At 44.2% G+C, this 15100-nt stretch overlaps 1 protein-coding gene across 2 annotated transcripts in view; it reads left to right on the forward strand.

Annotated features, from left to right (window-relative positions):
* LOC128734052 (zinc finger protein OZF-like) overlaps positions 1-15100 on the forward strand; it is a 164667-nt gene that overhangs the window by 86494 nt on the left and 63073 nt on the right. The window contains exons 4-7 of one of the 2 annotated variants that reach the window (XM_053828033.1): positions 118-178; positions 237-320; positions 527-665; positions 746-792. In XM_053828033.1, coding sequence (XP_053684008.1) covers positions 118-178; positions 237-320; positions 527-665; positions 746-792 — 331 coding nt within the window. The remainder of the gene's footprint in view (positions 1-117; positions 179-236; positions 321-526; positions 666-745; positions 793-15100) is intronic. The other variant, XM_053828034.1, reaches the window with a different exon arrangement.

Raw genomic sequence — 15100 nt, forward strand, 5'->3', positions numbered from 1 at the left:
TTGAAGCGTGATTTTGTGAATTTTTTTGAGTGTAGCATTGACTAGATGAAATCATCATTAATTAAATGAATATTTGCTAGGCAATGTCTCACTTAAATCAAATTACTTTTTTTAAAGGTGTGCGAAGCTGCTTTCTGCAGGAAACCTTATTTAGAAGTTCACATGAGAACACATACAGGTAAGCATAATAATTTGTTTTTATTCAAATAACAAACAATCTCTAATACTGATTTCAGGAGAACGCCCCTTTTCTTGTGACGTGTGCCTAAAACGGTTTAGCCAAAAATCATCGTTGAATACCCATAAGAAAATTCATATGAGTAAGTACTATATAATTTACTTGGCACATTTTACGTCATAAAATCAATTCAAACTATTTGGAGTTAACTTTACAAACTCTCTTGAGAAATGAGTCTGTATTTTTTAATATAATTGTTTACATCCTCTTTCGAAAATGTCTGACTAATGGTTACAAGCAATTAATACAGTTTTTCTCGTCTTTTTTCTGTTTCGATTATTGTTCCAGGATATTGGAGCATTCATAAACCGTTCCAGTGTAATCAGTGTAGTGCATCCTTTGGCCGAAAACCATATTTAGAAATTCATCTTCGTACTCACTCGGGTGAACGTCCATTCGTTTGTGACAGAGAAGGTTGCGATAAAAGGTTTTGTACTTAAATTTTTATAGACTCGCATAAAAATTGAAACGAGTATTTTAAAATCTAAATTTGTTTTCTGTTTATAGGTTTTCCCAGAAATCGACACTAAACATTCATAAACGCGTTCATGATCGTTAGTATACTTTCTTTTTTCTTACATTGCATTTTCGTAGTTAATAAACAAAAATGATATATCATCCTTCCGATATACTTATTTGTTAATACGGATTTTGAATCGAAGTTTCCATTAAAAAGTTGCTTGTCACCATTTGTCAGCAATTTCACATTTGTTTAGGGCAAAAAAGCTAAGGTGATTGGAAAAGTTAAATGCCGTATCTAAGACACAATCAATATTTATAAACTTACAACAAGAGAACTGCTTATAATGAATATTAAGTTCAAAATTTCTCAGCAATTTATTGGCCCTGAATCGTTTCTGGGCACTTCCACACCCATCGTAGAAAGTGACTTACTGACATGCGAAAAACTAGAAATAGTATCCCGTTGGTATCAAACAAAGGGTTGTAGACAAGCTAAAAAGTTTATCTTCCCAAACCTTGCAGTAGCTAAAGAACTACTCCATTTAACTCGTAGTGAACTACGCACAATTACGGGACTCTTTATCATTTAAAGAATATCGGCAATGCATCATCCGACACCTGCCGCTTTTGTAACTCAGAACCTGAAAGTTAAGCGCATTTGCTCTGCAATTGCGGGACTTTTGCATTATCAAGGCACAACTTTTTCGGAACTTCTTACTCCATATCAGGTATAAAACCTAAATCCCAAAACGGTCATTGACTTTATTAACCATGTAGTACCGAAGTAGTTCACAGGATTACAACCATCCGGCTCAACTCCATCAATGGGTATGAACGGTCCGTAAACTGTGTACAGCAAGAAGGGCCTGTCACAAAAGACGATCATTAAAACTGTCGCCGTGGCGTTTTAAGCCAATGCCCTTCTGGCATACAAAAACAGGTTCAAAATTTTGATGATTTAATTATCTACGTCATACAGAATTTTGTCAGAACTTTTATTGAAAAATGACATTTTTTGACGTGGGACTACGTCATACGGCAAGTTATGAGATAGGGTGTCATTCCAAAAAATCGAAAAATGCGAGCGTCACGAAAAATGAAAGGTTTTGAGCGCTAACTGTGAGCTTATTCTGCTAGAATCAGTTTGCAAGACAGCAAAGCAAAATGAAAATACTTGTCTGTACAAAATAATCAAAAGAATTATAGCAAATTCCAAAAACCTTGAAGACATTTTAGAATACCTCGAAGGGATGTTAATATTTTTTTCTAAAAAGATCAGAATGTTTTTAAACAAGAAAACATACGTGAGAGATCTAGACGCGTATGCAAATCTACGCAAGCGCAACACTTCAGTCTAGAAATGAAAAAATATTTTTTTTAGACCTGTTTAGAACTGTTTTTTAGAACGGTAGTTTTTTTTACAATAGATGGAGGGGACGGTAATGTAATGAAACAAACGTGTTTATAGTGTCTCCAGAGCAAAAAACCAGGTAAGGGATGGCCCTTGAAGTAACGCTTACGGGTCCATGGAACAAAACAAGCTACAATGGAAGCCAATTATAACAGAATTTGTACCCAACTTTTCCCCAGGCCCCGCGGATCGTAGATATTGGTGAACCGTTGAACCACTGCGGGCTGAATATGGAAAAATACTCACTTTTCAAATGCGTTTTCTACAGAACAGGAGAAGTGTGGAAAAATGTCAATACATGCATTTTGTAGATCCAGATACGTACTTTTAAACCATTCATTTCGTTTTCGAAAATATGTGCCAACGGAGGTGTGAGACGCCGTGGAAAACTATAATATTATGAATCGAAAACCTCTATATCTTCCTTTAGACAACAGATAGCAACTATCTAGAAGTTTTAAAAAATGCATCACTTTACGCTCTAAAAGTCATCCGAACACAGTTTTTAAATTGGGTTTCAAATAAAAAAGTTAGAGCAAAAAAACTGCTCTATGTAGTAGAGCCAATGGTTTTCGATGTATATATGTAGAGCCAATGGTTTTCGAGATATTGATTTTTGCCTGGAATTTTCGCTTTTTCGACCATAGTGCGATGATCTAAACCTATACCAATTTGATATCTGTGCTTGGGAAGTAAGCCAAAACAAGTGACAAAGTTCCCTCACTTCAACAAGATTTCTTAACACCGCGGTTAAACGTAGACCATTTTGATGTCCTTGCTTGGGAAGTACGCCAGAAAGAGTGACAAAGCCCCCTCGTGCCAACAGATTTCTTACGAACGCGATTCAACCTGGTCCAATTTGATATATGTGTTAGGGAAGTGAGCCAGAAAAAATGACATAAGTTCACTGTCCCAACAGATCGCAAATTCTTTACTGCGAGACGATTAAACCTCGGCGAATTAGATATCTATGTTGGAAAAATGTGCTACAGCTGGAGAGTTCGGTTATAATACGACTCTGTATGAAAACGCATGCTTGCCGTTTCATTAGAAGTGCCGTGAAAAGATATGCTGTTGATAAAATAGGATACAATTGGTAAAATCCCTTCAACGTGAGGATTTTTTTACGAGTAGGGAAGTCTGCTAAGCACCTTAGAAGATGCGGTACGATCAGACACCTGAGAAGACAACTCAGGGAGTGGGGTTTGGTATCCCGACCCCCCTAATGGGACGTGAGGATCCGGACCCACTAAAACCCTACTCGAGTCTCCAGCTTCAATCCCCCCTGGTACCGCCTTATCGGTATTACTTCAGGGAGGGGCTATTGTACTTAACACACTCTTTTAGATAACTACTGCACTATGGTAGTTAGGCTGCTTATTCGCCGTTGATCGGCTCTCCAGCGGTTTTGTAGCTCAAGAACAATCTGAGTAGCAGCCGCATTGACCGCTCCCCAGACGTCCGAGCTGGAACACATCCTTTGGACTAAGTTATCCGGAGTAGTGTCCTGTCCGCTCACTGTCATCATGTTGCTTCTCGCGCCCGCGAAACGAGGGTATATGAAGAAAGCATGCTCTGCAGTTTCGTCAACATCCATGCATTCGGGACATGCGGAGGACTCCGCATTTGTGCAGGTACTGTCTAAACAACCATGCCCTGGCAGAATCTGTGTCAGGTGGAAGTTGACTTCGCCGTGGCGCCTGTTGACCCACCCGGATAGTTCCGGGCTAAGTCGATGTGTCCACCGGCCTTTTGTGGAATTAGACCATGCGCGCTGCTCCGTATGCCTCTACAGGGTGACAACTACCTGGAAAACCTGGAATTGTCAGGGAATTTGAAATTACCTGGAAAAACCTGGAATAATCAGGGAACTTTCAACAAAATCAGGGAATTTTTCAAACAACCCCATTGATCGATTCCTTGAGTAGTCAAGAACACTTAGAAATAGATAAAGAAGTACGGCATACAAGCGATAGATTGAGCTATCGATAATTAGCTCAGTGTTTTGCAAAGGGCCTTATTCTGCGAGGCAAGTAAAGTGATATAACAAATTTAGTTTGCACTCACTTTGCGCCTTTCGTTTGGCGTTAGTCAAGTCGAATTGAATGACATTGATGTTTCAGGACGGACATTTTGCGGCATGTGACACAATTCGGAGAACATCGAAGTAAATGCCAGTGGCAACACAGCGCATTTTGATTTTCGAGAAAAATGTTGGAGAAATTCCACTGACTCACGGCAGTGAATAAGCTTGCCATACTGTTGGATGTTACAAGTTGTAACTGAAATGCGGGTGCAGCGACCCTACCTTCCACGTTACGAATTTTTGGCTCTAGCTTGGAGCCGGAAGAATAAATCCAGATCAATCCATGCAAAGTGAAATAAGCCGCGTTGGTCAGAAAGTAGAACAGCCACCAGTGGTAAAGCGAAATTAAAAATTAGCTCAATTAAACTGCTTTTTTGCATGGCTTATGGCTCGGAGAACGAAAATTAAACATATGAACATTTCCGCCTGGCTGGCAGGAAAAGCACCACGGCGGGTTCGAGAGCTAGCCGCAATAGGCACTAAAACTCCGGTTGCGCCTGAGTTTGCGAATAAACTTGCGCGGAAAAAGAACAGATAAGAAACTCACGGGAAGAGTGTGATTTGCTGGTCGGCAGAATAAGAGAAAGTGATTGAAGAATTTGCCTAGGGAAATAGAGTAGGCGGGGAAATTTTTCTCAATACCTCGTTGATTGCTAAACAATTCAAATATCAATGATCGAATTGTTAAAATTCTATGTAGTTAAAATTATATCGCAACATGAAAATTAGAATTTTATTAAACAACGGGAAAAACCTGGAAACATCAGGGAATTTCGTTTTTCGAATCCAGTTGCCACCCTGCTGTAGTTCCACGTTGGTTGAAGCACTCTACGTCCTCGTTGATGATGATGCCAATAGGCATCCTACCCGCTAAGACGCAGATTGTGTCATGTGAAACTGTACGATACGCACTCGCCACTCTCAAGCACATGAGACGATAGGTGCTTTCCAGCTTGGCTAGGTAGCTTTTGGTGGCCGGTTAAGGCCCTAACGCAGCGAGGTTAAGGTGCCGAACAAAGTCGCATTCGACTTTGCGCGACTCCGTATAGCCAATGAGATGCGAGCGGAAACTCTTATCCCTACCTCCACGCGGTGCCAGCCGGGACGCAAGTGGGCCTAGGGTCGACCAAATACCAGTCTTTGGTTATACCCTCAGTTGTGTGCTAACAGGGAAAGGGGGCCACATTGTGCTTGCGGGTAGCGTGATGCAGTGGTGTAAAGAGGCGAGCGGGGCTCCAAATTCCAATAAGCCAGCTGCGGACGCCGTAGTGTCCTGTTAGTGCTCAGGACTTCAAACGAAAAAGCCGGGTTAGGAGTGCCGTGGGCACATTAGGATCGGTTCCAGGAAGATTCTAATTATGGTGTACTGGACGGGCGGGAAAAAACGTTTGGATTCGGCGCTATAGGGCTGGTGGCTGTGCTATTCTACTACCTTAGGTAAGGAAGGGTGGTACCTTCTCGAAACGGTGAGTAGGCTAATGGTACAGCTGCCTTCCGTCCCGTCAAAATGCGGTGGTGTAGGCTCAGATGATACATTCCTGACTAACGCTGACATCCCTGTCCCCATGAAGGGTAGGGGGAGTGTCCCTAGCCATGGCCTCCCTGCTTGCATAGATCACCATGGGATCGTTAAGGGGACTACACAATTACGAGTGGAGATAGCGGCCTAGAGTTGGGACCCATAAGTATGGATAAATTTAAAAAAATTTGTACTGAGGATACGAACGCGGGTGCTACTGGAGGCAAAGATGATATCTTTGCCAAAAGTAGTAAGCTGGCGAGATCACCGCCGGCAAAGACAGGTAGCCCCCCGTTAGCGGGGGCGCAACCCAGGAAGGGAAGCCCGCCGAAATCGGGTGTACAGCCCAAACAGGGAAGCTGCCGAGGTGGAGAGGCAGGAGCTTCTGCAGCGATGCGAAATCGCCGAAGCTCGGGTCATAGCCACCAAGGCTGTGGCCATGCCTAGTCAAGCGCGTACGCCACTTGCCAAGCGCAAGGTGGCTACGCCCGACCATGGACCAACGCTGGTGACCAAGAGGCAGCGGACCTTGGATCGCGCCTCTACCAGCGAACGCGCGGAGGCGGTCCCGGACGGTGCTGCCGGGACCGGGAAAGACGACTGGCGGGTAGTTAGGCGTAAACCGCCTAGACCGAAAACGAGCGAGGCTGAGGCTGCAAAGCCAAAGCCAAGGCGTGTCCATAAGGCGACGTCTTAGTAGTGAAGCTGAGAGGTAAGCTGTCGTACGCTGATCTACTGCGTAAGGTTCGGGTGGACCCCAAGATGCAGGAGCTTGGGGCCAACGTAGTGAAGACCCACCGAACCCAGGCCGGGGATATGCTCTTCGAGCTCAAAAAGACCCAACGGTCCAGAGCTCGAATTACAGGCAACTGGTTGAGCAGCCCTTGGGCGAAGCGGGCCAGGTTAAGTCGCTGTCGCAGCGTGTTCTTGTCGAGTGTAAAAACCTCGACGAGATTACGACGGCAGTTGACCTGAAGGATGCTCTGCTGGATCAGCTTAAAGTTGATGTGGCACCCGCAGACATCCGGTTGCGGAAGGCATATGGAGATATGCAAACCACAACCTTCAACGTGCCAGAGGCAATCCCCAACAAAATGTTGACGTCTGGCAAAATTAGGGTGGGCTGGTCAGTCTGTACACTTGCGTCGAAACGGCGTATCGAACGCTGTTTCAGGTGTATGGGCTTGGGCCATCGAGCATGTGATACCACTATGCCCAGGACGGGGTAGCCAATGAACGGTCGTCGCTCGGTATACTGGTGGAGTGATACCATTGCTCAGCTCCGCTCCAGGTACCACAGAGCGACCGGACCGATGCTGATGCAGAAGCTCGTGGGGTCGAACTTAGAGCAGCCAGGTAGGCGCTCCTCCTTAGGCGTAGCAAGAAATCCTGTTTTCAGGAGCTATGCCGCGATGCGGATTCAAACCCCTGGGGCGGTGCATACCAGGTGATGATGAACGGTACATCCGCGCCGCAGGAAACCTGCCCCCAAAAGCTGAAAGTCATCATGGAAGGGCTCTTTCCGCAACACGATCCAGTTTGGTGGCCTCCGACCCCGTACGGTCAATCGAATGATGTTCTCATTCCGGTCACGAATGAGGAACTCATCGTAAATGCCAGGGGTTTTAAAACGAACAAAGCGCCCGGTCTTGACGGGACTCCGAACGAGGCACTCACAGTGGCGATCCTAGCATATCCCGATATGTTTAGAGAGACGCTTTAGAATTGCCTAGGAGTATGCGAATTTCCAGACAAATGGAAAGTCCAAAGATTGGTACTGCTGCCAAAGCCGGGGAAACCGCCTGGTGATCCCTCGTCGTACAGGCTAATTTGCCTATTGGACACGTTAGGCAAATTGCTAGAGCGGGTAATCCTGAACAGGATGACGCCTGTGGTGGAAGTGATGTCGGACTGGCAAGCACGCAGTTTGGCTTCCGTAAGGGGAAGTCCACTGTAGACGCCATAAAGTCCGTGGTGGAGAGGGCCGAGAAGCCTATGAAACGCAAAAGGCGAGGCGACAGGTATTGTGCCATAGTCACAATCGATGTCAAAAACGCCTTTAACAGCGCTAACTGGGGTGCAATCGCGTTAGCGCTGCATAGGGTGAGGGTGCCGGATCATCTATGCAGGTTGCTTAAAAGTTACTTCGAGAACCGGACGCTAGTGTACGACACGGCGGATTGGGCGAAGAAGTACAAAGTGACAGCGGGTGTTCCACAGGGTTCGATTCTCGGCCCCACGCTCTGGAATGCTATGTACGATGGGGTGCTGAGGCTCGAACTACCCACTTGGTTCGAGATCACTGGCTTCGCTGATGATATCGTCCTTACAGTGGTAGGCGAGTTTCTAGAGGAGGTGGAAATGCTGGCATCGGACGCCATAAGCATAACAGAGGGTTCGATGGCGGGCGTCAATCTACGATTGGCCCACCGCAAGACAGAAGCGGCGATGATCAGTAATCGCAAGTCGGCCCTAGAGGCAAAAATAATCGTTGGAGGACAGGTGATTGTCTCCAAACGAAGTGTGAAGTACCTGAGTGTTATGGCAGACAACAGGCTGGACTTCACGAGCCATGTGGATTATGCTTGTGGTAAAGCGTCAACGGCGGTTACTGCGCTGTCCAAGATCATGCCGAACGGCTACGGTCCTAGCAGCAGTAAGAGACACTTGATGGCCAGCGTTGCCATGTCGGTGCTACGATACGGTGCGCCGGCATGGGCCCCGGCTTTGGAGAGTAAGCGCAATCAGGCATGTCTGAACAAGGTGTTCAGGCTGTTAGCATTGCGAGTTGCGTGCGGCTACCGTACCATATCGTTGGATGCGATTGGGGTTACTGCAGCCATGATTCCCATATGCATACTTCTAGGTGAGGATATCGAGTGCCATAGGCAGAGGAACGTCAGGAGCGCTAGGGACAGAGTTAGGCTGGACTCTATTAGGCGTTGGCAGGCGGCATGGGATCGCACCGACCAGGGTAGATGGACCCATAGGCTGATCCAGAACATATCGTCCTGGATCGGTAGAGGAAATGGTGAGGTAAGCTTTTTCCTTACCCAGATTCTGTCGGGACATGGATGCTACATACGCGTGGGCGGGTAGACTCACCCTTTTGCCCAGTTTGCACGGTAGCCGAGGAAACGGCGGAGCACGTGATGTTTCACTGCCCGCGTTTCACGACCATTCGGCGGATGATGCTTGCGGTCGTTGGGGAGGACACTAACGCCGACAACATTGTGCAGAGAATGTGCGCTAAGCAGCGCGTGGGGTGCCGTCGATAGGGCGGTGGTGATAACGGAGTTGCAACGGCTAGAACGCTTGCAACGACAGGGCCTGCCATAGCTTAGCTAGTGTCAGCTTGGGCAGCCCAGGCCCTAGGTGAAGGGTAGTGGCGGTATGAAGTGGCAAGGGTGTTGTGTAAACCCACACACGCAACGGATAAGTCGGAGTGCTTAGGCACGACCTCCCTCCTGAAGTAAAACCTAACGGTAGTTCCGGGAGGGGTTCAGAAACGGGCAGCAGGATAGTTTTTAGTAGGTAGGCGCATGTTGGCAACTTGTGAACCCTATTCGGCACCGTGAAGGTGCTGTTTATGAAGATTTTCTCCCTGCATGAACAATACAAAAAAGACCCCTTACAGCTCCAGGACTCGAGCCCACGCTCAAAGCACCGGTAGCAGGCCTCCGGCTGCTGAAACACGTTCAGTGGGCATACGGACCATCTCACCTTCAGCTTAGCCACTTTCAGGGCTGCATTTCCGTCTACCATTGGAAGTCTTATTGTATCAACCTGAGATCCCGCCGGTCCCTTGCGCAGACAAACTGCTTCGGTAGTCACCACCACGTGACATTGGTCCTTGAGAGCTCGTGTCAGTTCGGCTGCTTCAGTGATGTCGTCCGGGTTTTTAAGCTGGAGAGTCATCTCAGGTGTTAGTGCGCAGATCTGTACGCTGTCACCAAGGACATTTTCTGCCAGCACTTTGTAGGCAGAACCCTTCTCAGCTGTATCCTTTTTGAGCTCAAGAATCATGTCGCCCGTGAGGTAGCGGCGGATACTCCGCGCCCCCCCGCCAAGACCCTTTAGCTGATCGTCCCCTCTCATGGCCTTCAAAACTTCTGAATATCTCAGCTCCTTAGTTTTGTGGATAAGGGCATCGCCTTTACTCCTCTTTTTTCTGACCACTTTCGGTGGACTTCAATCCTCCTCTTTCTTCCTGGCCTTCTTCTTTTTCACTAATTCCCACTAATTGTCGGACGCTAACTGCGTCTTGTTATCCTCGGTGGGTTCTTCAGTTGGCTGAAAAATGACATGCTCAAGAAAAAAAGTAGATTACAACGTTTCGCTTCAAATATACCGTCATCCGGGGCGAGATTGTGCCAAAAAAGCATCTATTTTTGTTCTTTAGCTCAGTATACACACAATTTAGGAACTAAGTTGATCTCAAACCTGTCAATATATACTAAATTGTTCAAATAACAACTAACGTAGAGATGGTTTAGTTACAATGAAATCAAATTTTACTGGAAGTGCATGAACTTTGGCACAATCTCACCCCTTCTAGGGGGTGACATTGTGCCAAAAACATAAAGTTAGGCTAAAAACTTAAACAGTGAACATTAGCATGTTTATAAACAATACACGTAAATATCAGTATAAAGTAGTTCATATGGGACCGTCCATGAACTAAGTGGACTATTAGGGGCAGAGGGTCGGCCAAAAACAACGCATCATACAAAAAGTATGAACGAAAATAACCCGGTGAGTTCTGAAATAACTAAAAATGAGTTCGTAGTCAATGGACAGCCTTTATATAGCCAGTAACGTTTCTAGGGTTAACAAGGGGAAGATATATGGAGGGGTGTATCCTAAGGGGGCATACCAATTTGATCATTTAACAAAAGTAACCATTACTTCGTTCGACAACCCGCGGCCGCAGAACATGTGGCCTATCCCACCCCTCCTCCTCCTTAAAACTGCCAGTTTATACACGGTATAATATATTCGTCTTATATTCGAGTGTTTATTCAAAGTACCGTGACCGCACGTAATTGCGATCAGCTTCTAATTCCGATCACTCAAACTAAATAGTAAATTTTTAGAAAATTGAGCCAAAATCTGTAGTAAATGAGCTTGCTCAGTTATTGTGCTATGTGTTTATGTGTCAGTTCTTGAAAAATGACTGCCTTTGGGGCACCATGCACTTCACAATAAATTAAATTCGATAGGCAGTAGCAAAAAATGTCATTAAAATGTATTTCCTTAGCCGAAGTGCTAAGCGCGCGATCAAATTTGCTAAGATCATAACAGCGTGGAAACATATTACCTTTTTCGGTATTCTATGATAACATGTAGATACAAGCATATATAACCGTTCTATATCAAATTTGGCTGAAAATATGCTAAATTTGCGGAATTTATTCCATTAAAGTGATTGATCGGAATTATGAACATAACTTTTTTTTCTGCTCTTAATTCCGATCACTATGTCAAAGTTATAAACTCGCAAAATACATGCTAGCGTAGTTGCTATTTGGATTTTAGAATTATTCGCAACATGATAACATGGTAGTATTATTGAAATCTTTTGACGTAGAGCTACGTCTTACGGCAGGGTGTCAATCCAAAATTTGGAATTAAGCCAGCGTCACAAAAGAATGAAAGTTTTTGAACGCTAATAGCTCTTCCAATTTAAAACGGATTTTGATCATAAATGATGCAGCAATTGTATGGCTTTCTTGAAAAGATTGTTTGCCAATCGCTAAATAGTAAAAATGAACGAAAACCTTCAAGCTAAAATTTTTCCATATATTTTCCGTACGATAGTTTTGCACAGACGACCATTACACACACTAAGCTTGTGGTTTCTGCTGCTTCAAAACAAAGAAGCAAAATAAACTTGCGTGTTTTCTTGCTTACTACAAATCATAGTAAAGCCTCGGTGCTACATTCCGATTTGGAATTTTGACCTTCTATTTTTATACGAGAGACTTCGCAGCCAGTTGCAAGAGCGCGGGACAATTGTAGGACTAGTGCTAGAAATCCTATGACTCTTACAGCCTCTTTCAGTCGAGATTCGAACATATGACGTCGAGCTTATTAGACCAGTGCCGTACCTCGAGGCCAACTGAGGACCTCAGACTTTTTGCTTCTCTAACGCTGCAAACGAGCGACAGTGACAGTACAGTTATGAACTTATTATCTTATTGATGCCTATTCTCTTATTATAATAACATATTATTTTGAAGACTTCAATTTTGTGCTAGAACTTTGTTAATAGCTGGATGCGCGATTTCTATACTGAAATACTCCGAATTTGGCACTGGTCGAGCACTCGAGTACATAAATTTTATGAATATTAATCTTATGATAATAATGATCATTAACGTAAGCAGAAGATGACTGGTAGGGGGATTGGCATCAGAAAATATAAACGCAAAACATTTCCGATCCATTTGGTACAAGTTGACAATAGCTTTATACTTTAACAGCTCATCATGACGTGATTGGAATTAGATGCACCTGTGATCGGAATTAGAATCACCCCTTCAAATTGATGATCGGAATTAGGTGCACTGGTACATCATACTTTGATGCATTTTTTGTAACTTTCGGTAAATAATTTGGGCATTTTAATATTTTTCCATGAAACATAATTGAAAATACTTGCTAAAGACACATACCATGTAAGCAAATGTCAAAGTATTATTTTTCAGTGAGGACTCAAAGATGAATCATGCCTTAGGTGATCGGAATTAGGTGCTTTCACGGTATCTGAAATTTCTAGAGAAAAAGTAAAATTTAGTTTAAATTATTTAGCAGACCTATGACGCTGTTTGCTCCAAAATGGATGATGCAATCTAATCTATCAAAATATTGTGCACAATAGTAAAGAATGTGAGTGTGCTGGTGTATACTGACGTATTTTTGTAGTGTATGTGAAATCCACAAATTGGATCGATCATTATGGCTTGGCACATGGGCGTAGCGACGGGGGGGGTTTTGGGGGTTCAAACCCCCCCCCCAGACGAAAATTTGTTCTATACTTTCAAGCTTGAAATTTCACAGCCAGCTGTTTAGAGCATAGGAATATTTAAGAGGCACGTTGTACGATCCTCATCGTCGTCAGCAGCCGCTTAGAGCCGGGTTGGTTCTTACTGTTTTGAAGATCTATTTAACTCGATCTTGGGTTTTTTTTCCTTGTTGGGGACCTTGGACCACTGCGACCAGTTCTTTGATCTATTGTGGTTCGAGCGGGATCAAGTGAGTGTCTATCTGAGCATCAAGAGAGCGCTTCTATTCGGTCGCGAAGAATTATGCAGTTTCTCGATGTAATTCACCACGTTCGACCGTGAAAAGTAGCAAAAAGTGCGTTTCGTAGTGATTACCACGGAAATACACCAAAGTTTTAATCGAATTGATATAGGTTGTACCTAAAATATCATATTAGAAGAGACGATTATTCATGGCATTGCAGTGTCTATTGTGTGGATAAAGGCTTCCATTATAAATAGCCTGAAGTGAGTGTCAGTGGCAATAAAGTGCACAGCCACATGTGTTGCGAAGTGATCACTTTCCAGTGATACTACTAGATGGTATCACTCACTCACACAAGTACGCGCGCCTAGGACAGCAGTCTAGACTGACTAGGGTGGGCAATATATATACAAAAAAATAAAAAAAAAAAAAAAAAAAAAATTCTGCATAGTGAATCAACTTTGTTCGTTGAGAACAGTTTTCGCGTTCGCGCTATATGAGTAATTATTAGTGATTAAATTATATTATTAATAAAATTAGTATAGAAGGTTAGTGATAGCAGATATGGAAAATCCCGAAGAAAAAGATTTGGATGACGGGCTTCTTAGTGACTCGCTAGAGTTGTTGCGCACACCATCTCCGTCGATCTTAAATTCACCGAAAGTGTATGATGTATGCGATTCAGAGGAGGAAGATGATGGCATCAATGTGACCATCAGGGCTCTGAAGCCGCCCCCAGTGATAGTGAAGATGGAAAAATGTGGTGAAAATGAAAATAACAGTGCACCATCAGTTGAAGCGATGGACGTAGATGCAACAAAACCGGCTCGTCATGGTTTGTGTGGTTCGGCGCGTAGACGGCTAAGAAAACTGATGAGTGACGGAATGGATTATGCCACGGCCCGCGAGCGGGCAAAGCGGCCACTAGGCAGAACACCGAAGAGGCAAAGAAATGCTGATCATGACCGTTCCAAGAGCAGTGAAGAAAAGCCCGTCTCCAAAAAGATGTGTGATGACCCACATCGCCAGGTAAATTTTAATGTTGTGAACAACTCGAAAGCAACAGCTGTTCGGAGTGTAGGGGAAGCTGCCAGTGGTTCTCAAACTCCTGTGCTCTGCTACCAACCGAAAGTAGTTCATGGACGAAGACGTGAAGCCCTCCCAGCACCCACATACAGTGACATTGCTAATAGGGTAAGGGTAGGGATTTTGCCCAAGAACTATCCAGCAGTAGAACTGTCAACGAATCAGCAAGAAGTGGTTCAGGAAGCCCTCTTGCTGAAAGTTGTACAGCAGCGCCGGGAGCAGTTCAAACCCAAATTTGTCTGCTGTCGGTTCAAGCCTGGGTACCTGGTGCTCACATGTCAGGACAATGACACAGCTGTTTGGGTTAAGGAAAAGTTTCCAACCTTAACTCTTTGGGAAGGAGCCGATCTGGTAGTAGTGGACGAGGATCACATCCCACGTCCTGACGTGCTGATCGCTTTCTTTCCCTGGAGTGCCAAATATGGCAATGATATGATTCTGTCTCTCATTGAGAGCCAGAATGAAAATCTTCTGACCGATGCGTGGAGAATTCTACATCGTCACGTGAAGGGTGACCACATTGAACTCGCCCTTACTGTTGATGATTCCTCACTGCGTAAATTGGTAGAAGGAAAATTTATCCTGAATTACAGATATGGGCAGATTCAAATAAAAAAGAAACGCCCTGTTCAATCGAATTCTGGAAATTCAGGAGTTTCAGGCAAAGTCTCTAAAGATGTGGCTATGGATTCCATTGAAGTCCAGAATCATCTACAATCGCCTGGGACAAGTGGACTTGGGAAACGCATTAATGAGTCGGAGAATGCCACTCAAAAGACTGGCAATGACAAAGATAGCTGCGTAGCTGAGAGTAACGGATCGAAACGCCAAGGGCAATCCGCTGCCTATGTTGAAGCAGGTCCAGAACCAAAAAATCCAGCGGAAACTATAAAAAGAAATGGTCTGTTCAAGACCGTTTGTGGAAGAAAAATTAATATGTTCCAATTAATTAATTAATTAATTAATAATTAATAGATAATAAATAAATAAAAACCAAATTATAAAGATGAGTCTTATAAAATTTATTCAGATAAATCTACACCATGC

This window comes from Sabethes cyaneus, chromosome 2, assembly GCF_943734655.1.
Source record: "Sabethes cyaneus chromosome 2, idSabCyanKW18_F2, whole genome shotgun sequence".
NCBI lineage: Eukaryota > Metazoa > Arthropoda > Insecta > Diptera > Culicidae > Sabethes > Sabethes cyaneus.